At 48.1% G+C, this 23,910-nt stretch overlaps 2 protein-coding genes across 5 annotated transcripts in view; one reads left to right on the forward strand and one right to left on the reverse strand.

Annotated features, from left to right (window-relative positions):
- The first annotated feature begins 283 nt into the window (after positions 1-283).
- On the forward strand, positions 284-18,718 carry LOC147103435 (schlafen-like protein 1). Its single transcript, XM_085963028.1, has 3 exons — positions 284-1,534; positions 5,583-6,260; positions 16,098-18,718. The coding sequence occupies exons 1-3, from the start codon at positions 1,199-1,201 to the stop codon at positions 16,281-16,283; spliced, it is 1,200 nt and encodes a 399-aa protein (XP_085819154.1). The 5' UTR covers positions 284-1,198; the 3' UTR covers positions 16,284-18,718.
- A 411-nt stretch (positions 18,719-19,129) lies between these two features.
- LOC147103436 (CTP synthase 1) overlaps positions 19,130-23,910 on the reverse strand; it is a 60,970-nt gene continuing 56,189 nt past the window's right edge. For all 4 annotated transcript variants that reach the window (XM_085963023.1, XM_085963025.1, XM_085963024.1 and 1 more), the window contains 2 exons: positions 22,709-22,802; positions 19,130-21,086 (listed from right to left, as the gene is read on the reverse strand). In XM_085963023.1, the coding sequence (XP_085819149.1) occupies positions 22,715-22,802 (88 nt within the window). In that variant the 3' untranslated portion in view covers positions 19,130-21,086; positions 22,709-22,714. The remainder of the gene's footprint in view (positions 21,087-22,708; positions 22,803-23,910) is intronic.

The following is a 23,910-nucleotide window of genomic DNA, read 5'->3' on the forward strand; positions in this document are numbered from 1 at the left end:
AAATTGGGTGGAGCCGCAAACGGGGCGCCAAGCTCGCCTGAGCGCCAGATTTTGCGCTGCGATCGGAGCAGCAGCGATCGCCGGAAATTCAGCTTGAGCGCCCCAAGAGGGACACAGGGCGAGGCTCAAGACGCTCCGCGTCCCTCTTGGGGCGCTGAAACTGAATATCGCAGCGCAACATGCTGCAGCGCCACACGCTGCGGCACGGCGCGCTGCGGTACTGCAGGCCTTCCTCCCATTCTTAAGGGGGAGGGGCCTGCACCGAGGAGAAGTGCCGGGCTCTTGGAAAACAGCTGGCAATGCCGCGGGGGGAGAACAGGAGGCCGGGGACGGAGGTGCTGGCAGGCGGCCGTCGAAAAAAACGACCACCCCGCACCTCCACCTTAATTTGCGCCACTGCCGCCACAGGTAGGCCCCGTGAACCGGGCGCGATTAGCGAGCAGCGCTACAGAGGCGGTCGCTGCCAAATATCGTGATCGGGGCGCTGCGCACACCGATGACATCATCGGTGGCGGCGCAGCGCAACAGGCTAACGTCGCCATTAGCACCCCCGCTAAATATCGCGGGAGGCGTGGCCAGTGGTGCTAAAGCCACTGAGTGCCCTCTTTAGGCGCTAACTGGTGGCGCAGTCCACCGAATTTCTCCCCCATAGACTTTAGCCCAGAGGTGGTGAAGCTGGAGGAACGGGCAAGACAATAGAGGGATTTATAGACAAGGGCAAGAATTTTCAATTTGAGACTTTGGGGAATCAGGAGCCCATGTGGGTGGTAGTGGGATTTGCTGCAGGGTAGAATATGAACAGAATCTTGGACGAGCTGCAGTTTGCAAGAGGAGGGTGATGGGAGGCCAGCGAGAATACTGGAGTATGGTGAGGTGAGCAAGGCATAAACGAGGATTTCAGCAGTGGAGGGGCTGAAGTAGGAATGGAGGAGGAAGGTGGATGTAGGTGGCCTTCATCACTGAGAGGATTTGTGAATGGGAATAGTACTACTGATTACGGTATTATGTCTGAGATGTCTGCTTTGTGCAACTTCTCTTTCAGGTAGAGAATTTCTGCCCTTAATTAAGGGGAAACCCCAGCAAGAAATTTTGACCGTCAAAATCTTATGGGACAATGGAAACATCACACGCGGCGCCAAACATCTAAGGGTTTGCTCTAGCCTCAACAAAATCCGCAAAATGCTTTGTTGGTAAAGCAATGGATGATGACAATGTCAAGGCTCCTTGTTTGTCATTATTTGTGGGTAACTTAAATCCGGATTACTCCAAGGAGCTGCTGAGTTACATGCTGAAAGATTTACTGGCTGCCATCGACATTGTCCTGCAAAGACATGACATAGAAGTCTTCAAGAAGCACAAACGAGCCCACGCATTCATCCGCCTGAAGACAGAGAGTGGCGTTCAAAACATCGTGAAACAACTCCAGGACCCTGCCATTTTGGATCACAACGACATGAAGGGGTTAGTAGTTAAAGGGAAAACGTTAAAAGTTGCCAAAGATATCCGTGACACTTCAGAATACACCTTCGACAAGGTAAGGGGAGTTTCATGATTTCATTTGCCTTGATTTTCTGGTCAATATTATTGCTTGACCATCGGTAACGAGTTTATTTTATAAAGGGATCAAGGGATATGGGGAGAAAGCAGGGACAGGGTACTGAGTTTGGATGATCAGCCATGATCTCATTGAATGGCGGAGCAGGCTCGAGGGGCCGAATGGCCTACTCCTGCTCCTATCTTCTATGTTTCTATAAATGGCCATATTTAAATAACTCCAATTGGGAAAATCTAGGTTCCAGAGTCTGTAATACAGGATGAAATCAGCCCAGGACAGAGGTTAGTGTGGGCGGTAGCAGTGGGAAGCTCTCTCTCAAAAAGCAGTGGATGCTCGCTCAATTAATTTTAAATCTGAGATCGCTAGATTTTTGCTGGCCCAGGATATTAAGGGATATGGAGCCAAAGGCGGATGGATGGAGTCAGACTACAGATCAGCCATCACGATCTCTTTGAATTGGCAGAACAGACTCAAAGTGCTGAATGGCCTCCTCCTGTTCCTAAGGCACAGGGTAACCAGGCACAACCAACACAGTTTAGTAAAGAGCTGGTTCTGCTTGACTAATTGAATTGAATGTTTTGAGAAAGCCATGGTGTGCATAAATAGCATGGACATAACTTTAATCAAACACCATACAATAGGATTCCATCGGATATATGGCACAGAAACAGGCCATTCGGCCCAACCAGTCCATGCCGGTGTTTATGCTCCACTCGAGCCTCCTCCCATCTTTCCTCATCTAACTCTATCAGCGTAACCCTCTATTCCTTTCTCCCTCATATGCTTGTCTAGCCTCCCCTTAAATGCATCGATACTATTCGCTTCAACCACTCCCTGTTGTAGCGAGTTCCACATTCTCACCACTCTCTGGGTAAAGAAGTTTCTTCTGAATTCCCTATTGGATTTCTTGGTGACTATCTTATATTGATGGCCTCTAGTTATGCTCTTCCCCACAAGTGGAAACATTCTCTCTGTATCCACTCTATCAAAACCTTTCATGATTTTAAAGACCTCTATTAGGTCACCCCTCAGCCTTTTTTCAAGAGAAAAGAGACCCAGCCTGTTCATCCTTTCCCGATATGTATACCCTCGTATTTCTGGTATCATCCTTGTAAATCTTCTCTGCACCCTCTCCAGTGCCTCAATATCCTTTTTATAATCTGGTGACCAGAACTGTACGCAGTGCTCCAAGTGTGGTCTAACCAAGGTTCGATACAGGTTTAGCATAACTTCCCTACTTTTCAATTCTATCCCTCTAGAAATAAACCCTAGTGCCTGGTTTGCCTTTTTTATGGCCTTGCTAACCTGTGTTGCTACTTTTAGTGATTTGATAGGAACTTGTTTTACTGCCATCAGACCCAGGCAGTTGAAAATAAGTCATCGTTTAATCAATTTTGCAACAGGAAACCCAGTTTATTGTTCCTTAATAAATTAAATATACTTATGATTCCGCCCATTTAAAAACAATTTTTGTCAATTTCCACTTAAGCTGCTTTTAATTTTGGTCATTTCCGTGTCCACGCTACTTCTTCGCACAAGCTTTCTGAGTTCATTAATAATTCTGCAGTTTAAATTTCCAACCTAGGCCTTCATTTATGTTTAACTTGGTGCTCAGTTAGTCGTGGAATGGGCTAGGTACATTAGATTTTGCCGACAGCTTTAAATAATTCACAAGCGCTACTTGTAAGCAGTATAAATAATTCAAGCTTATTAAGCCACGATGTGGCAAATCCATCTCCTATATTGGTTGTGAGGTTGTTCACACAAGTCTCAGCAGCACAGTCCTGTTGTACGGATTTTACTTCTGCTGTACCGTGAAAGGTCCCATTGCGTATGACGTAAGAAAACTACCAGGCACTTGGTCTAAGCGTTAAACAGAGCTTTAATTAACTGTTTTACAACATGGAGATCTAGTTGTGTCCTTCACTAGTTCCTGTTAAAGAATGTCCTGAGCAAGCTGGGCCTGTGCCCGAGTATTTATACTCTCCCTGGACAGCGCCACCAGCAGGCCGCCCAGTATTATTTCATAAGTCATTTCCACATGAACGACAAGGTTCATGTCAGCGTATACACACGAGAGAGGCAGTGATTTAACAAGGGCTTTCGCTTGGAAAGAGAGACAAGACTCGCAGACGAACCATCCCAAGCATTGCCTCACGCTTGTCAGAGGACAAATCAATACTGGGATTGGCAGAAAGGGCAGAGCAGATTGGCTGCCCTCTCACCTTAGAAAATGGTGGGGGTGCGCGGATAATCTAAAATAGGTGAGAAAACAACAAAAAAATGGACAGAAAGTATACATATATGAATTTTTTAACTAGTTTAAGCAGGCCCTGCCAAACAGACAGACCGGAGAATAACTACTAAATAATAATTTCACTGTATTTGTGAAGACTAGTGAAAGGTTATAAAAAGACATCTTGCATTTCTACAGCGCCTTTCACAACACCAGGATGTCCCAAAGTGCTTTACAGCCAATGAAGTACTTTTTGAAGTGTAGTCACTGTTGTAATGTGGGAAACACGGCAGCCAATTTGCGCACAGCAAGCTCCCACAAACAGCAATGTGATAATGGCCAGATAATCTGTTTTAGTGATGTTGATTGAGGGATAAATATTGGCCCCAGGACACCGGGGAGAACTCCCCTGCTCTTAATGCCATGGGATCTTTTACGTCCACCTGAGAGAGCAGACGGAGCCTCAATTTAAGGTCTCATCTGAAAGACGGCACCTCCGAAAGTGCAGCGTTCCCTCAGCACGGCACTGGAGTGTCAGACCTAGATTTTTGTGCTCAAGTCCCTGGAGTGGGACTTGAAACCCACAACCTCCTGACTCAGAGGCGAGGGTGCTGCCCACTGAGCCCCAGCTGACACATTTACATTGCTGCCTGCGTCTAGTCATTGACCTTTCCAAACACTACTTTGGTTTGAACAGATGAGGCCTGAAATCACACTGTAATATTAAACTGTATATGATACATCACATAGACAAACCTATAGGAAGAAGATTTAAATGCATGTGCCCCATCAATAGTTCAGAATCCAGTTGTATGGAATTAGCAAATCCCAGTTCTATTCCAGTTTCCCTCATGCCCTGATTACAGTAATGCACAGACAAGCTTCTTATATTTCCATTTATTATTCCTGGCTCTACATACATACGCAACAAGTTATGGATGAAATTTACCCTGAAAGTCTACATCCATACATTTATGCTAAACAGCATTTGAGCAACATTAAAGAAGATTCCAATATTTCTCCTCCAGCCGCACAACCCTCCGAGATCTCTGCGCTCCTCTAATTCTGGCCTCTTGCGCATCCCCGATTTTAATTGTTCCACCATTGGCGGCCGTGCCTTCAGCTGCCGAGACCCTAAGCTCTGGAATTCCCTCCCTAAACCTCTCCGCCTCTCTTTCCTCCTTTAAGACGCTCCTTAAAACCTACCTCTGTTTTGGTCACCTGCCCTAATTTCTCCTTATGTGGCTCGGCGTCAAATTTTGTTTGATAATCGCTCCCGTGAGGCACCTTGGGATGTTTAACCACGCTAAAGGCGCTATATAAATACAAGTTGTTGTTGTAGTAACATCCATCAACCTATGCTTGGGTTGATATCTAAAACTGTTACTACTTCTTGATTCGGCTGAGGGGAAAAGCTTATTGTGGGATGTTTAGTTTGGCTCTCCGTTCAATGGCCTCCTGAGATGCTGATTGGGGAAATGAGGTACCTCCCGCCACAGATCTCAGTGGGCAGGTCGATGTGATGTGTTCCACGGTCTGGGACTCATGGCCACAGTCTCACTTCGGGTCGTCCCTCCTCTCCCACTGGTGGAGCAGGAGGTCGCATCGTCCGCGCCCCGTGCGGATTGGGCTGAGTGCCGTCCACTGTCTGCGAGGGAGGTCGCAGCCAGGGACCTCTGCTGTTGGGTCAGTGACGAGGTGTCGGTTTCTTTATGGTTATGTTACTTAAACTGCAGGACCTGGAAGGGTACTGGACCTGCAACTTACTTGTGCATTTTTGACTATTCCCAGAGCAGTTCTGCAGATACATCGAAACCGGAATCCCAGAGTCAACCACAAAAGGACAAGAAGAGACTGGAACAAACACAAGAAACGTTAGGAAGCCCCGCAGTGAAACCTATCCACCTGGGAAACAAAGTCATTGACCATTTAACAACCCCTCTGAGTGGCACAAAGTCAGACAGCGCCATAACTGGTGGGGAGATTGCTGGACAGCAGCGTTTGTTTTATGGAGCACTGATGGGGAGTGAAACGAGGAATGTCGAATTCAAGCGAGGTGGAGGAGAGTACCTAAACATGGCTCTGAAGAACCACGTTAGGAAATATGTCTGTGCGTTTCTGAATAGCGAAGGGGGCAGTCTGTTTGTGGGTGTGAATGATGACGGCACCGTGTGTGGAGTGGAATGTAATCACAAAGATGAAGATCGGGTTAGACTTCTGATAGATTCAATTGTGAAAGGGTTTAAACCGCCGCTCTTCCCAAATTCCTACTCCATCACCTTCCTTCCAGTTATCAAGGATGGGGACACCGGGATGTTTCTGAAGGTTGTGAGGTTAACGGTGCATCCGCCCAGGAAAGATGGCGATGTTCTACTCTACGAAACTGACCAGGGTGAAGCGTACATACGCAGAGATGGCAGTATCCAAGGTCCACTATCGGGAAGTTCCATTCAGGAATGGTGCAGGCAGGTAATGCACAAGCTTCAATCAATCATTAAAGGAGCGCTCTGCTGACGCATTTGGGTTTGGCGATGTAATATCTTTTTAAAAATGAACACTTATTCCTCCTTTTAGGTTTAGAGTTTAGATTGAGTAGACTAAACTCTCTGGAGTTTAGAAGAATGAGAGGTGATCTCATTGAAACATGTACAATTCTTACAGGGCTTGACAGGGTAGATGCAGGGAGGATGTTTCCCCTGGCTGGGGAGTCTAGAACCAGGGGTCACAGTCTCAGAATAAGGGGTCGGCCATTTAGGACTGAGATGAGGAGAAATGTCTTCACTCAGAGGGTGGTGAATCTTTGGAATTCTCTACCCCAGAGGGCTGTGGAGGCTCCGTCGTTGAGTATATTCAAGACAGAGATCGATAGATTTTTGAATATTAAGGGAATCAAGGGATATGGGGATAGTGCGGGAAAGTGGAGTTGAGGTAGAAGATCAGCCATGATCTTATTGAATGGCGGAGCAGGCTCGAGGGGCTGAATGGCCGACTCCTGCTCCTATTTCTTATGTTCCTAACAATGAAGTCTGAGTTGAGAATTAAAGCCTGCCAAACAATCACAGTCTGAACGTGAAGGATGGCAACTTGGGTGAGAAACTGGAGGGTGACCAGCACCCGTGGAGCTGTGCTCTGGTCTCAAGGGGCAGAACATTGTGGGGAGAAATGTTATAAAGTATAATGGAGCTTAATTAATGTTCATAACTCGCCTTGAATAGTTGGTGCCAACCAGAATCGAATATCCAAGATTCCAGAGTGTGGCCTTTTTTGCCTTTAAATGTTCACAAGCATGATGCCAAATAAATTTCTGCTTAACTTAAAGCCAGAGGTGAGGAACTCTGTAATTCCTGTAACACACCCCGTTTAAACTGAAGGCATTGCCCCAGTAAAAGCCATTGGGGGAAAAATTGGGTTGATTTGCGCCGCTCGTTAGCGCTCCACCTCCTACTTGGGGCGCCACTACTGAATTTCCGGCGGAGGAGCGCTAACTTTTTCGGGGCGCTTATCTGTTAGCGCCCCTAAAGGGGCGCCACCCAATTTTTTCCCCCTCAGTATTAACTAATATTCAAATCACAATTAGCATGGAATGCTCCTTTAAAGGAAATATTTATTATCTACAACAAATAAACGCAATTGGCGATGTAATATTTTTTGCAAAATGAATACTTATCCCTCCTGTAGATTTAGAGTTTAGATGGAGTAGACGAGGCCTGTATTCCCTAGAGTTTAGAAGAATGAGAGGTGATCTCATTGAAACATATACAATTCTTGAAGGGCAAAAATCTAGCTGTACACTTTTACATGTGAATTGATTTGTGCCTATAGTTTGGAGGAAATGGTTATTATCTTAAATGTGACCATTAATTCCTGTATATAATAGCAGCTGGTTAAGAATGTGGAAGATTGTAGCATTTGTTTTTGTGATGCTACTAGGTAAAGTTGAAATTTTTCTAGAAGTTGTTTTACAGAAAGATTGCACCCTTTGAAACTGCCTAATCCAAAAGACGGCACCTCCGACAGTGCAGCACTCCCTCAGTACTGTCCCTCCGACAGTGCAGCACTCCCTCAGTACTGTCCCTCCGACAGTGCGGCACTCCCTCAGTACTGCCCCTCCGACAGTGCGGCACTCCCTCAGTACTGTCCCTCCGACAGTGCGGCACTCCCTCAGTACTGTCCCTCCGACAGTGCGGCACTCCCTCAGTACTGTCCCTCCGACAGTGCGGCACTCCCTCACTACTGTCCCTCCGACAGTGCGGCACTCCCTCACTACTGTCCCTCCGACAGTGCGGCACTCCCTCACTACTGTCCCTCCGACAGTGCGGCACTCCCTCAGTACTGTCCCTCCGACAGTGCGGCACTCCCTCAGTACTGTCCCTCCGACAGTGCGGCACTCCCTCACTACTGTCCCTCCGACAGTGCAGCACTCCCTCAGTTCTGCCCCTCCGACAGTGAAGCACTCCCTCAGTACTACCCCTCCAACAGTGCAGCGCTCCTTCAGTACTGCCCCTCCGACAGTGCGCCCTCCCTCAGTACTGCCCCTCCGACAGTGCGGTGCTCCCTCAGTACTGACCCTCCGACAGTTCAGCGCTCCCTCAACACTGCCCCTCCGACAGTGCAGCGTTCCCTCAGTACTGACCCTCCGACAGTGCAGCGCTCCCTCAGTACTGACCCTCCGACAGTGCAGCGCTCCCTCAGTACTGCCCCTCCGACAGTGCAGCGCTCCCTCAGTACTGACCCTCCGAAAGTGCAGCGCTCCCTCAGTACTGACCCTCCGACAGTGCAGCGCTCCGTCAACACTGCCCCTCCGACAGTGCAGCGCTCCCTCAGTACTGACCCTGCGACAGTGCAGCGCTCCGTCAACACTGCCCCTCCGACAGTGCAGCGCTCCCTCAGTGCTGCACTGCAGTATCAGCCTGGATTATGTGCTCCAGTCCCTGGAGTGGGACTTTGAACCCGCAACCTTCTGACTCCGAGGCGAGGGTGCTGCCCACTGAGCCACGGCTGACTGTAATGTTATGCGATCACAGTGATGATCAATATCAGTACTGTAATTGATCACAATCGCTGAGATACATTTTTGGTGTTGCATTTATGTTCTCCAGTTAAACATTTGGTCGTTATTATTTATTCGTTATTACTCCAGATTTAAAAAATGAATCCAGTGGCAATCATGAATTCCAAGACACGTTGGCCTAGAAATTCGGTTGTTTGCGCCAGTGGTTAGCGCCTAAAGAGACCGAGAATGGGGGCGTAACCTAATGTTGGGGCGGGCGCAATGAAGATAGCGACAACTCCCATATTGACTATACATTTAACGCCTGCGCTAAGTGTTTGCACGCGCCCGCGAGCGCAAGCAGATCATGACGTCATTTCAGTGTGCAACGTCTTTTAGGGGTGCCTGAGCGGATATTGGGTGGCGCCCGGAGCCTTTACGCCTAGCGCTATTAGTGACAGTTCGAAGGAGCGTTAGCAGGCCCTTCTCAGAGTCGGGGGGTGCTATTTAAAGGGGACAGCTCTAGTACAGAAGCTTCAGCCACTTGGCCTGTTCATTGCGATCATTGGTGGAGAGAGTTGGTGAGCTACTGTGGAGCAGAGTTTTTGGAATTTAGCATTAGAGTACTTGGGACCCTCAAACCTGTCCGGAGCAGTTGGAGCACTAGACCTAACAGCCTTTTGACCAACTGGCATCGGAATGGGAGATGCTTTGGAGGGCGACGGCCTCATGGCCGAACACTATGAAGGGGCAGAGAGACGGCGGGAGAGAGGGCCGGGATTGGCCAGAAGGAGGAGGGGCAATGGAGGTCGGCCAATCCGAGGGTATGCTGCGAGGGTCTGTAGGCAGCAGGTGTCATACCTTGACATGTCGGAGGAGCAGTGTGTGCGAAGGCTCCGATTCGGGATGGACGTTGTTACTGAGCTGTGCCACCTGCTTGCTGAGGATCTGCAGCCGCGTCTACGGTGCATGACCTCTCTGTCGGTGGCCGCTAAACTGACTGTTGGCCTCAATTTTTATGGCAACGGATCCTTTCAGTGAGCCATTGGGGACATCGCGAATATCTCTCAGGTTGCAGTCCACTGCTGCATCGGGCAAGTTACAGCTGCCCTTTATAGGCGAAGACGTCAATTCATCACCTTCCCTCTGACCCTGGAGAAGCAGGCGGAGGAGGAGGAGGAGGAGGAAGATGGAAGGGCCCCTGAAAGTGGAAGGGCCATCCGTCACAGGCTCACGAGGACTCGTATCGAGGCCCCTCTGGCGGAATGATGAGTGTCTTAACTGCTGCGCACTTTGGATGTTTGAAAGCCTCTGAAGGCCAGCATCACTGTAATTAGTCACGTACACCATAGCACATTTAAACTTTATTGTCACACAAGTCTTTCATTACAGCAAAACAACGTCATGTCAACAGAAACCATAACTAACAAAATAACAGTTAACTCTTCGGCAAAGCCGCTAAACTAAACAAACTATTTCCAACAATTCCAACAGGTGAGGGTCTCCTTGATTTTTGGCCAAAGAAACGTCTCAGCACCTCCCTCTACTGCTGGCCCCTTGATGGAGAACGACTTCTCTTTCGCGCTCGGCCCCTTCCTTCCCTGCTGCTCCTACGTAATTGCACCCCAGTGGCGGGGTGAAGGCTGGAGGACGCCTGCTGACTGTCTGGAAGCGCAGAAGCCCCTGAGGGACGGCCTGGCCGACCTCTGGGCTTGGAGGGTGCGGACGCAGGATGCTTGATCTGAGCATAGCTGGAAGCAGTGTGCCCTGCAGGTGGTGGCAGCTGCACTGCAGACGTGCCAGCGCTGGCATGTGCAATGGTCACCTGCCGAGAGAGGACACCTGCACCATTGTCGGACGACACACTGGCTCTCTGAGGGGACCGGCTCAGCTCATCCGCCACAATCGCATGCTCCACTGATTCCTGGCCTTGTATGGGACTGGAAGGGCTCGGGGTGATCCTAGCTGATGCAGATAGGGTGGCTGCAGTGAGAGTTTGCGTTGCCTCAATCTGGGTGTGGACGAGGCCGGCAAGTGACTGCGTGGCAGCAGTGAGGACCTGTGAGCCAGGTGCCAGTGCTTCGGAGAAGCCCTGGACAGTTCTTTCCATTGCTTCAGACAAGGCCGGTGCTGACCGCTCCACTGCCTCAGACAAGCCCTGCACAGACCTTTCCAGGGATTGTCCGAAGCCCTGAACAGTCCTTTCCATAGCGGCCCCGAAGCCCTGGACAGTCCTCTCCATTGTTGGCCCAAAGCCCTCGACAGACCTCTCCATTGTTGCCCCGAAGCCCTGGAGAGTCCTGTCCATTGTTGCCCCGAAGCCCTGGAGAGTCCTCTCCATTGTTGCCCCGAAGTCCAACACACTCTTTGCCAGTGTATCTATTGACTGAGGAATCCTCCCCACTGCAACCATCAGCTCAGTGTGCCTGAGCCGGGCCTGGGTGCTCATTTCAGCCAGGCGACGCACCTCCTCTGCACTCTGTGCAGCAGTCATCACTACCTGCCTTGCCCTCCGGGGAGACGGTGGCCGAACTTGCCTACCCCCCTTGCGTTGCTGCATGCCGCTTGGTCCGGCAACTGCCTGATCCTCAGAGCCGCCCCCCCCCTCCCCTCCAGGGAACTACTATCCCCAGTCTGTAGATGTGTATGCTCCCCTGAGATTGGAACGGATGGTCCGGCTTCCTCCTGATCCTCGCCTCCGGAGGCACTGGCACTGGCAGCTTCAGGGCGTGGAGCCCCAGTTGGTGATGTATCATCTGAAAGCAGGGAGGTGGAAGAGTGGCTTTAGCAAAAGGACAGGTTGCGGAAAGGCATGGCAGATTGCGGCACACTGAGGAAGCATGCTGGCGGGGGGACCAAGTGGAAGGAGACAGCTGCAAAAGGTGAGAGCCTTATCCTCGCTGTCGAGAATGAGGTCGGCAGCTACAGTGGTAACAGGACCAGACAGACTTCCTCCAAGAATCTGGTGCACTCTCTCCTCGAGATCCGTGAGAGTGACCACTTGTGGAGGTCCGCCACCGGTTCAACGCTGCTCCTTTCGCATCGTCGCCAGCTTAGACTGCAGGGGAAAGAAGGGGAAGTTCTGTAACATGATGCCTTGAGAGATCATCTCATGCCCCCCATGGTGCAAGAGCCCTTACATGTGGCCTTGAGTGAAATGTCCATGTGTGTTCCCAGAAAGGGCCATGGGTGCTTGCTGACAGATGGCCATTGGGGCATCATGGCAACAGGGTCCTCGAAGTTAGGTGCAGATGGAGGGAATCAGAAGTTTGCATAACCAACACTCACCCTAACGACCCGAGTGAGGTCGTTGAATTTCTTCCTGCACTGAACAGGGGTCCTGGTCGCCATGCTGTTGGAGTTGACCCTCTGAGAAACCTCCCTCCAAGATCGCCATTAAGCCTTTTGATTCGGCCTCTTGCCATTGTCAGGATACAGAACATCTTGACGGCGCTCAACTGCAGACACCAACTGGTCCAGAGCCTCAGTGCTGAAGCGCTCTGCTCTCTGTCTCACCTTCTCCATTCTCACCAAGTTTCTTGCGCCAGAGAAGGGCGAGCGCCGATTCTGAGGCCTACAGGGCGTTGAGTGTAGCAGCTCAGGCTGACTGACCCACCCCTTTAAGAACCGGCCAGCGCCTGGAAGTCTCGTGGTTTCCGATAATTGAGATCACCTGTGCTGCGCCCGTCCGCGCCGATATTGGGTAGCGCCTGAACTTTTGCGCCTTAGGAGCCCCGTGCAATGTCTGAGTTCGCGCCTCAATCCCCTTTGGGGGCGATGCAACCCAATATCTCGCCAGGCAGCGATAAGTTTCGTCTGGCTATAAACTTTGCGCAGCGCCAGTTCTAACGCCTCAAGCGGGGCTATACCCAATTTCTAGGCTATTGTGCCTTCATGCTCAATGAATGTGCTTTCCATTCTATGAATATACAAAAAAATTACCATGACATGGCTTACAGGGAAAAAAGGAAATACATTGTGTATCTAAGCAAATATTGTGCCCCTCACCTATCACATTTGGATAAATCTGTATCATTTAAAGTCTTGAGCCACACGTGCAAAGTTTCCATCTTACCATTATCTGATTAAGTCAAATAAGCATTAAAGTTAACTACTGATTTGCTCAAAGGTAGAAAGGTAAGAAAGCTGCCAATAATAAACCAATGGGCAGGTTAGGAAAAACTCCAGATTATGTTTACGGCATTGGTCCAATGCAGTTTCTGAGGTGCTGCTGCACCTTAAACGTGACGGTGATTCACGCATCGCTGCAGTATAGCAATTGTACTGAAGCTATTGTACTGAGGCAAACATCTGACTGATACCAAACATACAGGGCCTCGTGGTCCCCTTTTTTTTTTTGAACAGGGGTCACATTTGCTAGCCTCCGGTCCTCTGAGCACAATTTTTCTCATGCATAGGAACAGGAGGAGGCCATTCAGCCCCTTGGGTCTGTTCCGCCATTCAATGAGATCATGGCTCATCTGTACCATTTACCACTGACACCCTTACCTAACAAAAATCTATCAGTCTTGAAAATTTCAACTGACCACGTCTTTTGGGGAAAGCGAGTTCCCGATTTCCACCACCCTTTGTGTGAAAAAAGTGCTTCCTGATTTCACTCCTGAATGCTCTAGCTCTAATTTTAAGATTATCCCCCCCTTGTTTTGGATTCCCCCACCAAAGGAAATAGCTTCTCTGTATCTACCTTATCAAATCCCTTATAATCATGTTAAATACTTCGATTAGATCACCCCCCCGACCTTCTAAACTCAAGGGATTACACCTCAAGTTTTTGCAGCCTGGTCTAATAATTTATCCCCTTGAACCCCGGTATCATTCTGGTGAATCTGCGCTGCACCCCCTCCGAGGCCAGTATATCCTTCCTGAGGGGCGGGGCCCAGGACTGAACCCAGTCACTCCAGATGGGGTCTGACCAAGGCTTTGTACAACTGAAGCATGAATTCCTCACTTTTGAATTCCAGTCCCCTTGAGGTAAAAGCCAACATTCCCATTAGTCTTTCTGATTACTTTTTGTACCTGTGCAGTAACTTTTAATGACTTGTGTACCTGGACACCTCAATCCCTTTGCTCCTCCACAGCTCCTCGTCCATCACCAATAAAACAATATTCCAATTTCTCTTTCTCAGATCCCAAATCTCACACCTCCCCACACTGAACTCCATCTGCCATAGTTTGGTCCTCTCACTGGGTCTGTCTACGGCCCTTTGTAACTTCCTGCTCCCATCCACAACTTACTGTGCCTCCCAACAGTGCCATCTGCAAACTTGGATATACAACTCTCTATTCATTCATCCACGTCATTGATATAGGTGGTAAATAGCCGAGGCCCCAGTACAGATCCCTGGGGAACACCACTTGTCACATCCTGCAAATCAGAGAACAAACCCTTTATCCCGACTCTGTCTCCTACTTCCCACCCAATTACTGACCCATGTCACAAGGTTATCTGCCATTCTGTGCGCTTTTATTTTTCCACAATCTCTTGTGCGGACCTTATCAAAATGCCTTCTGGAAGTCCATATAGACAACATCCATCGACACTCCACTATCCACATTGGTGACCTCCTCAAAAAAAAAAAAGTCAACTAGATTCATCAGACCCTTCACAAATCCATGACGACTCTCTCACATCAGCTCTCAATTATTTCCACTTGAGTATCGTTTTCCTCAACTTTTCTATTTTTATACTGAACCTAATTGTGGCCACAATTTCTCCAATGTTCCCCTACTTTTAGGTCACCTATTTGCTCCATCTCATTAATCAAAACCAGTTTAAGAGTTTCCAGCATCCGCAGTATTTTGCGATTGTATTACTGTTTAATTCACTGCCACCTCTCTTCCAGGAATGCCCACCTTGAAGAAGTTCTGCTCTTCTCTCCGACGGGATTTCCGTTTGTCTCCTTTACCTGGTTCATCTTCATTGCTTTCTGTTTCTCTCCTGCTTTCCATCCTATCACAGACCTTCCCTTTTGTTCTGTTCCTCCCCTCCCCTCCCCCCTTTCCTGAACATCGGTTATATCTCTTAACTTTTTCCAGTTCTGACGAAAGGTCATCGACCTGAAATGTTAACTCAGTTTCTCTCAGATGTTGCACGGCCTGCTGCGGGTTTCCAGCATTTTCTGTTTTTATTCCAGATTAAGAATTTATATAGTGCCCTTCACGACCACCAGACATCTCAAAGCGCTTTACAGCCAATGAAGTACTTTTTTTGAAGTGTGGTCACTGTTGTAATGTAGGAAACACGGCAGCCAATTTGCGCACAGCAAGCTCCCACAAACAGCAATGTGATAATGAGCAGATCATCTGTTTTAGTGATGTTGATTGAGGGATAAATATTGGCCCCAGGACACCGGAGAGAACTCCCCTGCTCTTCAAAATAGTGCTGTGGGATCTTTTACGTTCACCTGAGAGAGCAGACGGGACCTCGGTTTAACGTCTCACCTCTGACCATGCAGCATTCCCTCAGCACTGCACTGGAGTGTCAGCCTAGACTTTTGTGCTCAAGTCCCTGGAGTGGGACTTGAAACCACAACCTTCTGACTCAGAGGCGAGGGTGCTGCCCACTGAGCCACGGCTGACCCTGTGGTTGAGAACGGAGTGCTGTCTTCTTTGTTGGAGAAGCATTATTTGACTGAGAAAACAACCCTGTAACACAAGAGCCTACATATTTCATGCAAAATATTTTCCTTATTCCAGCGTACCTTTAGATTATTAAAATCTCCTCGTTATAACTGTTGTGAACACATGCCTGCCTTTCTAATTTGTCTGCAAATTATATCTTTTCACTGTTCAGCAATCTCTAACATAGGATATACGGCCCAGAAACAGGCCACACAAATACAATAGCAAAACGCTGGAAAAACTCAGCAGGCCAGGCAACATCCGTGGAGAGAAAATAGAGTCAACGTTTCGGGTCTGGGACATCTGATGAAGGATCCCAGCTGAAAAGTTAACTCTGTTTCTGTCACTCCACAGAAACAGGTCACTTGGCCCAATCAGTCTATGCTGGCATTTACATAGAAGATAGGAGCAGGAGTAGGCCATTCGGCCCCTCGAGCCCGCTCCGCCATTCAATGAGATCATGGCTGATCATCCAAATTCAGTACCCTGTCCCTGCCTTCTCCCCATATCCCTTGATCCCTTTAACCTTAAGAAATATATCCAACTCCTTCTTGAGTATAAATAGAAACAGAAGATAGGAGAAACATAGAAAATAGTTTATGCTCCGCTTGAGCCTCCTCCCGTTCCTCATTTAACTCTATGTAAAGTTAGTTTTTTTTTTGTTTTCTCCTAAGAAATGGACAACAGAAATAAAGAAACTGCAGGATACAATCGACAGCTTAGTTAAGGAGGAGCATCGTTTGCAGGGAGAGCTTCGGCAACACCAACAATCAATCCTGGAATTGCAACACATGCAGCAAGAACTACAGACCATGAATTCAGACAAGGGCGCCATGTCGAATCTCTGCTGCGTAATCTAACACCGAGGGACAGCAGGCCAAGCCCAGAGGAGGGCAGCTGCCAGCTCCCAATTGAAAATCTTACCTCGAGTCACCAGGGGACATGATCACAAAGCAAGCAGCTCGGGAAAGACGGTTTAATAAAAAAAACTCTGCCGCAGAACTGAAATTCTCAACCAGCCTCAAAGGATTAATGTGGTGCTCCAGATTTTAGTACTTGTATTCAACTTTTGTCATTATTGAGGATAGGGATCGTGAGTCCAAATGGGCTGTGATTGGGACTTTATTAACTTCCTGCTCCCCACTTTTAATGCACCCTACACCCGTACCTGGTACAAAGTGGTTCATTTAGTTGCACCTCAATTTAATTATTGCCCAGAACGCCAGCAGTAGAAGCGAATGCTGCAGCATGTTAGAGGACACATGACATTCTGGGTAAGTCGAGGTGTATTCTGCAGCAGGCCAGCTCAATTGAGCTCTTTAGCAATGGAACCAAACAAAAACAACACCTTGCATTTATACGGCGCCTTTAACGTAGTAAAACGTCCCAAGGCGCTTCGCAGGAATGTTAACAAATGAAATTTGACACCGAGCCACATACAGATATTAGGACAGGCCAAAAGCTTGGCCAAAAAGGTAGGTTTTAAGGAGTGACTTAAAGGAGGTGGGGAGGGAATTCCAGAGCGTAGGGCCTCGACAGCTGAAGGCACGGCCGGCAATGGTGGATTAAAATTGGGAACGCGCAAGAGGCCAGAATTGGAGGAGCGCAGAGATCTCGGAGGGTTGTTGGGCTGGAGAAGGTTAGAGAGGGAGGGCATGGAAGTACTTGAACACAAGGATGAGAATCAAGGCGTTGCCAATGTAGGTCAGCGAGCACAGGGATGATGGGTGACCTGGACTTGGTGCGAGTTAGGACACGGGCTGCAGAGGTTTGGATGACCTCAAGTTTACAGAAGGTGGAAAGCAGGCGGCCAGCCAGGAGAATGTTGGAATAGTCAACCAGGCCACGTCAGGAGAAATTAGGGCAGGTGACCAAAAGCTTGGTCAAAGAGGTAGGTTTTAAGGAGCGTCTTAAAAGGAGAGGGGTAGAGAGGCAGAGCGGTTTAGGGAGGGAATTCCAGAGCTTAGGGCCTAGGCAGCTGAACGCACGGCCACCAATGGTGGAGCGATTAAAATTGGGGGATGCTCAAGAAGCTAGAATTGGAGGAGCGCTGAGATCTTGGAGGGTTGTGGGGCTGGAGGAGAATACGGAGATAGGGAGGGGCGAGGCCGTGGAGGGATTTGAAAACAAGGATGAGAACCTTTGATGAGAAGGCAGAGAACGTTCCCATTGCTCGCCAAGCCCTTTTTGTTCAACAGGTGTCCCTGACGCTCCTCCTAAAATGGTAGTTATGTGATTGTAAAGTAGGGAAGTCACATTAGCACATTGTTTGCCAGTGCCATTTGAGACACGTCAGAAATGAATGTGCAACAGCACAAAATCCAGCCTGGGCAGTTTGCAGCTTCTGGACCTTCTTTGGCAAATAAGAACTGATTTGCATCAGAAATCGAGGACACGACGATACGTACGATTATTATACAAGTCAGCTCGACTGATTGTTCATGCAATAAAATATTGTATTCCAAGCAGGATTCTTTTTATAACTCAAGTTGTGTGTCTGTATGGTCATATGCAAATGGTTTTAGAGTCTTTATAACTTGTAAAACTTTTTAGCAGCCCCCTTTATGTATCCGATTGAAGTCGAAGCCCTCCATACCTAATCGCCTGAGAAAAACTGGATCGGCTGGGGTTGTTTTCTTTGGAAGAGGAGGCTGAGGGAAGACCTAATGAGGTGTATATTATGAGGGGCCTAGATAGAGTGAAGAGGAAGGGCCTATTTCCCTTAGCAGAGAGGTCAATAACCAGGGGGCAGAGATTTAAAGTAATTGATAGTAGGATTAGAGGGGAGTTGAGGAGAACTTGTTTCACCCAGAAGGTGGTGGGGGTCTGGAACTCACTGCCTGAAAGGGTGGTCGAGGCAGAAACCCTCATCACATTTAAAAAGTACTTGGGTATGCACTTGAAGTGCCGTAACCTACAGGGCTACGGACCAAGAGCTGGAAAGTGGGATTAGGCTGGATCACTCTTTTTCAACTGGCACAGACCCGACGGGCCGAATGGCCTCCTCTGCTGTAGATTTCTATGATCAGTTGTTCAAGATATAGATAGAAAAAGGCACGGACCAGATTAGCACCTAAACATCGTAAGTGTACTCGATTGGAATCTAGAACTAGGGGGCATAGTTTCAAAATAAGGGGTCGCCCATTTAAGACAGAGATGCAGAGGAATTTCCTCTGGGGGTCGTGAATCATTGGAATTCTCTACCCGAGAGAGCTGCGGAGGCTGAATCAGTGAATATATTCAAGGCTGAGACAGGCAGATATTTGAGCTACAGGGGAGTCAAGGGTTATGGGGAGCGGGCGGGAAAGTGGAGTTGAGACCAAGATCAGATCAGCCATGATCTTATTGAATGGCGGAGCAGGCTCGAGGGGCCGAATCCTGCTCCTATTTCTTACGAGACCAGAGACTACTTCTGAGCAACATCATGGGCCATCAGAGTTTAAATATAGAAACCATGACTGAACGTGACCTAGACACTGAACCCACGTACCCATTCAGAAACACCCATGGCCAGTAAAAGAAAGTGTTCTTAAATGAAAATGGGCAACAGTTGCACAAAATGGGCTTTCCCAGTCTGCAGAGTAACCGACTGAAGAGTCATGAACCCAGTTTGCAAACACAGCTCATATAGGAATATTTGACAATTTTATTTTAAAAAGTGGCTCCTTAAAACTAAAAGGCATAATTCACACATCTGGAAGCGGTACAGTATTTCCATTCATCTTTATTTCAAAACTATATCAAGAGTTTGTTTCCATGATAAAATATAAAAAGCAGGCACAGTTTAATTTCAAGTTGGGTGCTGCCATGGGGGACACCATCAATACCTGCCGACTTTCCCCAACACTCGCCCTGTGGCTTCTCTCACGGTTAAAATCAAATTGCAATAAAATAAGGCGAGGGGCAAGCCCAGTGATGCATGATCTTGTTATATGGGAATAATTTGTTGATAAGATTCAGAATCTTTGCTTTTTAATACAGCGAGGCAAAATGGCAAGTGTGAGAAGAGTGCTGCGGAAAAGGGGGGGGGGGGGGGGTAGCCATGGACTGGATACATTTTTACTCTGCCATAGCAGTTTGCCAGTTCGAAGCTTCGAAGTGTTGCATACACGAATAAACAAAGCTCGTTAAAAGTTTGGCTTCCCGTAATCTATATCCTTAAGTTTGTAGTATCATCACGGAGCCAAATGGACTTCTCGTGGTTAGCGATTCCACTCTCATGACCAAACCAGGCATTTAGTCACCATCTTAACTCCAGCCTCAATATAAAGTTACTCGTCAGTTTAAGTTGGGGGGGGGACAAAAAAAAGGCATAAAATGTGTCTAATGCTAGACTTATTGAAAGCCAGTGGGAGTGTGGAAGGGAGGGGCGCCTCGAAGGTTCTCACTCCAACTACAAAGAGCATTTGATCGCGTTTTCACCACGAGCTGGCCTTAAATGGGAGTTTTGTACACCATTCTGTTCCTATCCATTTCCAGGCTCGAATCCAAAGAGAAGAGCAGCGGAGAGTAGGTGAGGCAACAGGGTCGATCCGCCACTCCCAGGCAGGATCGCGGCTTTAGCGAGTGGCTAGCCGGCCTGGGAGAGGAGCCTCGGCCGATTTTTTTTTTCTTTTAAACGGCCAGCCCTCGTTTTTGCACGCCGCTTGCCGAAGAGATGTGAAAAAATGTCTGGGAGCAGTCGGACGGGATTCCGACCACCTTTTTGGGGATCAGGGAACGTTTGAGACCACCTTTTGTAATACTGGTTTTGCTCGGAGCATTCTCAGATTTAGTCACTTGAAGAAGGCCGAGGTCCTGAGTAATTGTGCTTTAAAAAAAAAAGTTCCATATCTGCTCTGAGCGATAAAATCAGCTGTAGCTCACTTGATTGGAATGAATGGAAACATGAAACAGACTGCACCACAACCCCAATTACAGCCTGGTTTTATTTTTGTATGGCAGTACTTGGATTGTATTTTCTGAACAAAAATCAAGTGTTTTTCACCCTTGTGTAAAAATAAAAATGTTAAATCTTTCATCAACGTAAAACAAACTGTCCCAGTTTCATCCCGAGTGAGACAGAATGATGCAATCGTTCTGACCCTACAGAGACACCTGCAACATATTGAGGTATAAAGAAAATACGTCAGGAGGACCTTAAACTAATCACACACAAGTCTAAATAAAAATAAAAGTAGTACATTGTGTAGGTCACGTTTTGCAGAGGTAGTGTCGGGAAGAAAAAAATACCATCATTTAAAATGGAGTTTGGGAGATTGAAACTTTTCGAAACGAACAACTGGCGTAACGTAGCGATGTCCCAAATGAATGCCACATGATCAGCTTCCTAATTCCAATACAATGTCTCACTTTGATTTTATGTGGCTGTAGAAAAAATACAAGATTCAAAACTTAACTCTAAATCTACGCGGGCGGTCCAGAGATACGAACAAAGCGCAATTCCTTTTATAAAACAATTGGATAGAATTTTCGCTGATTAACATCACACCGCAAACAGCAACACTAAATTAAACAAACAAAAAATGATGGCTTTCTCGACAGCGTGATGAGTGGACAAGACCAACAGACCGGAGAATCGGCACGGATATGTAATACTGTAAAATTAAACAGATGTTGCAGCTCAGACGCCAACTGTTCAGATCTGTCGAATTAACCGGCACCTGGATGGAAAGAGAGAGATTGAAGATTTAGGAGGGCCCAGAACTAGGGGGTCATAGTCGTGTCAGCTGTGGCTCAGTGGGTAGCACACTCGCCCGAGTCAGAAGCTTGTGGGTTCAAGACCCCACTCCAGAGACTTGAACACATGAGGGAGCGCCGCACTGTCGGAGGGTCATGAGTGCTGCACTGTCAGAGGTGCCGTCTTTCGGATGGGACGTTATCTCAAGATAAGGGGTCGGCCATTTTGGAACGCGACGATGAGAAATGTCTTCAGAGGGTTGTGAATCTTTGGGCCGTGGGTGCTCAGTCGATGAGTATAGTCAAGACTGAGATCAAGAGATTTCTGGGCACTAAGGGAATCAATGGATAGGATAGGAAACTGGAGCTGGTGCAGAAGTTCAGCCATGATCTCATTGAATGGCGGAGCAGGCTCGAGGGGCCGTATGGCCTACTCCCGCTCCTATTTCTTATGCTCCTGTATAATAACTAAAATTTAGAAATTTTTTCCACCTATTTTCTCCTTCCGCTCTTGAAGGTGTCGAGTCCTTGTTGGGGAATTTCACAGGTGCCATTCTCCAGTATTTCACCCAAGTTTCCATCCTTCATGAAAATCTAGACAGTGTCAGTAGGCTATCTCACAATCGAGTCCAATCTTGTCCTCATCCAACGTCCACACGCACACTTTCTAGGGATCACTTGATAGCAATTGGGAACAGCAATCCTGGCATAATTGTCCCCCCCCCCCCCCCCTCTCAAACCCAAGGGCAGAGGCCCAACAATTTACTGCCGCCTTGACTGAGATGCAACCTGCTGGGACTTCCCTTACTTGTACAGCTCACCTGCTCAATACCTTTACCAGCTGAGCCACCTGGGGAGCAGATTGATGGTTAAGGTTCAATGGTCTCCAATTTGTAGCAGTAGCTGAAGATTTGAATCAAGCGTCGTCCGTGGCAAAATAGGATGGATGGAATACAAAGTTCCACTATCCAACATGGACACCAACGTTCCCTCTAACTTTTCGGCCCGTGCGACCCCTTTAACGGGCGTTTTTTTTCTATTTAAAGGCCGGCTCGCCGGCGGCGTGGGACCCGCAGAGTTCTGTGTGGCCGCGCAGCTTAAAGGGAACATCGATGGACACTGACCAACTTAGTGTGCACAAAATAAATTACACCTCTGGAAAAGAAAATATGGAAACGCTGCCACACTCAATCCCAGTGAACCAAGGAGGGTTTGGCACGGACATAAAAGATCCCACGGCACTATTTTGAAGGAGGGCAGGGGGAGTTATCCCCGGTGTCCTGGGGCCAATATTTATCCCTCAACCAACATAATAAAAACAGATTATCCCGTCATTATCACACTGCTGTTTGTGGGAGCTTGCTGTGCGCAAATTGGCCGTTATACTTCAAAGTGTTTCATTGGCCGTAAGGAGCGGCTTTAATAAATAATCACCTTAAGACAAATACTTAAAATCTCTCTCCTTATATTGCGCAAGATTTTTATTTCTTTTCCTTAAAGGAGCACCATCCAAAAACTTCTCGTGATCTATGCAGACTTACGCTGTTAACCATGGTAGAGGCTACCAGGACAGTTTCCAAATCTTAAGACCAGTCACAAAACCTACCGTCACTCATGTGCTGGAGTAGGTCGCTGGCAGCTTTAAATCAGCAATCTCAGAATCTGGTGAGCTACCTCCACTGTGATCACTGTACGTATCCCTGGAGGGAGCAAATCACAGGACAATTTACATACACACACACCCCTCCATCCCGAGCATAGCTGACTGAGAGACTAAGAGCAGGAGCCCTGAAGGAACTGTCCCGTCGCTAGCCCAGAGCAGTGCCAGTGCTCCAACCGCTGCCATGTCTGAGATCGGCAGAGAGCAGGAATCAACTCTGGGAACCTCCTGCTCGGAATGGCTTTTAAGCCTCTCCCAATGACTCAGTGGGGCCATACTAAAACACATTTTTAATCTGCAAGCATGTGCCTCATTAAAAGCCTCGTTAAATTCTACAAGCTGCAGAATACGGAAATTCAAAGTTCTCTGCTCTCACTGCCATTCAAATCCGACCAGATAGGCCAGCTAGTGTCGGCCGTGGCTCAGTGGGCAGCGCTTCTCGCCTCACAGTCAGAAGGTCGTGGGGTCAAGTCCCACTCCAGAGACTTGAGCACAAAAATCTAGGCTGACACTCCAGTGCAGTGCTGAGGGAGTGCCGCACTGTCGGAGGTGCCGTCTCTCAGATGAGACATTAAACCGAGGCCCCGTCTGCTCGCTCAGGTGGACTGAAAAGATCCCACGGCCAGAGGAGCAGAGGAGTTAGCCCCGGTATCCTGGCCAATATTTATCCCTCAACCAACGATTTTAATCGCTCCACCATTGGTGGCGGTGCCTTCAGCTGCCTGGGCCCTAACTTTGGAATTTCCTGCCTAAACCTCTCCGCGCCTCTCTCCTCCTTCAAGACGTTCCTTAAAACCTACCTCTTTCATCAAGCTTTTGGTCACCCGCCCATATATCTCATGTGGCGCGGTGTCAAAAGTTTATTTGATAATCGCGCCTTGGGACGTTTTATTACGTTAAAGGCGCTATATAAATATATAAGTTTTTGTTTCTGTATGTTTGCTGGGCTGACTGTCATCAATTACGTAGAACTTACAGCAAAACAGGCCATTCGGCCCAACTGGTCCGTGCCAGTGTTTCTGCTCCACACGAGCCTCCTCACACCCCCTTGTCATCTCACCCTGTCGACATATCCTTCGATTCCTTCCTCCCTCCTTCATGTGTTTATCCAGCTTCCCCCTTCAATGCGTCTCAGCTGTTCGTCTCAA

The sequence above is a fragment of the Somniosus microcephalus genome, chromosome 20 (assembly GCF_052327205.1).
Source record: "Somniosus microcephalus isolate GS21.2 chromosome 20, FLI_Smic_1.0, whole genome shotgun sequence".
NCBI lineage: Eukaryota > Metazoa > Chordata > Chondrichthyes > Squaliformes > Somniosidae > Somniosus > Somniosus microcephalus.

Coding starts and splice junctions, on each gene's coding strand:
- LOC147103435 (XM_085963028.1), top strand. CDS start 1,199: ATGGATGATGACAATGTCAAGGCTCCTTGTTTGTCATTATTTGTGGGT. Junction 1,535..5,582: donor CAGAATACACCTTCGACAAG/GTAAGGGGAGTT, acceptor GACTATTCCCAG/AGCAGTTCTGCAGATACATC. Junction 6,261..16,097: donor TTCAGGAATGGTGCAGGCAG/GTAATGCACAAG, acceptor TTTTCTCCTAAG/AAATGGACAACAGAAATAAA.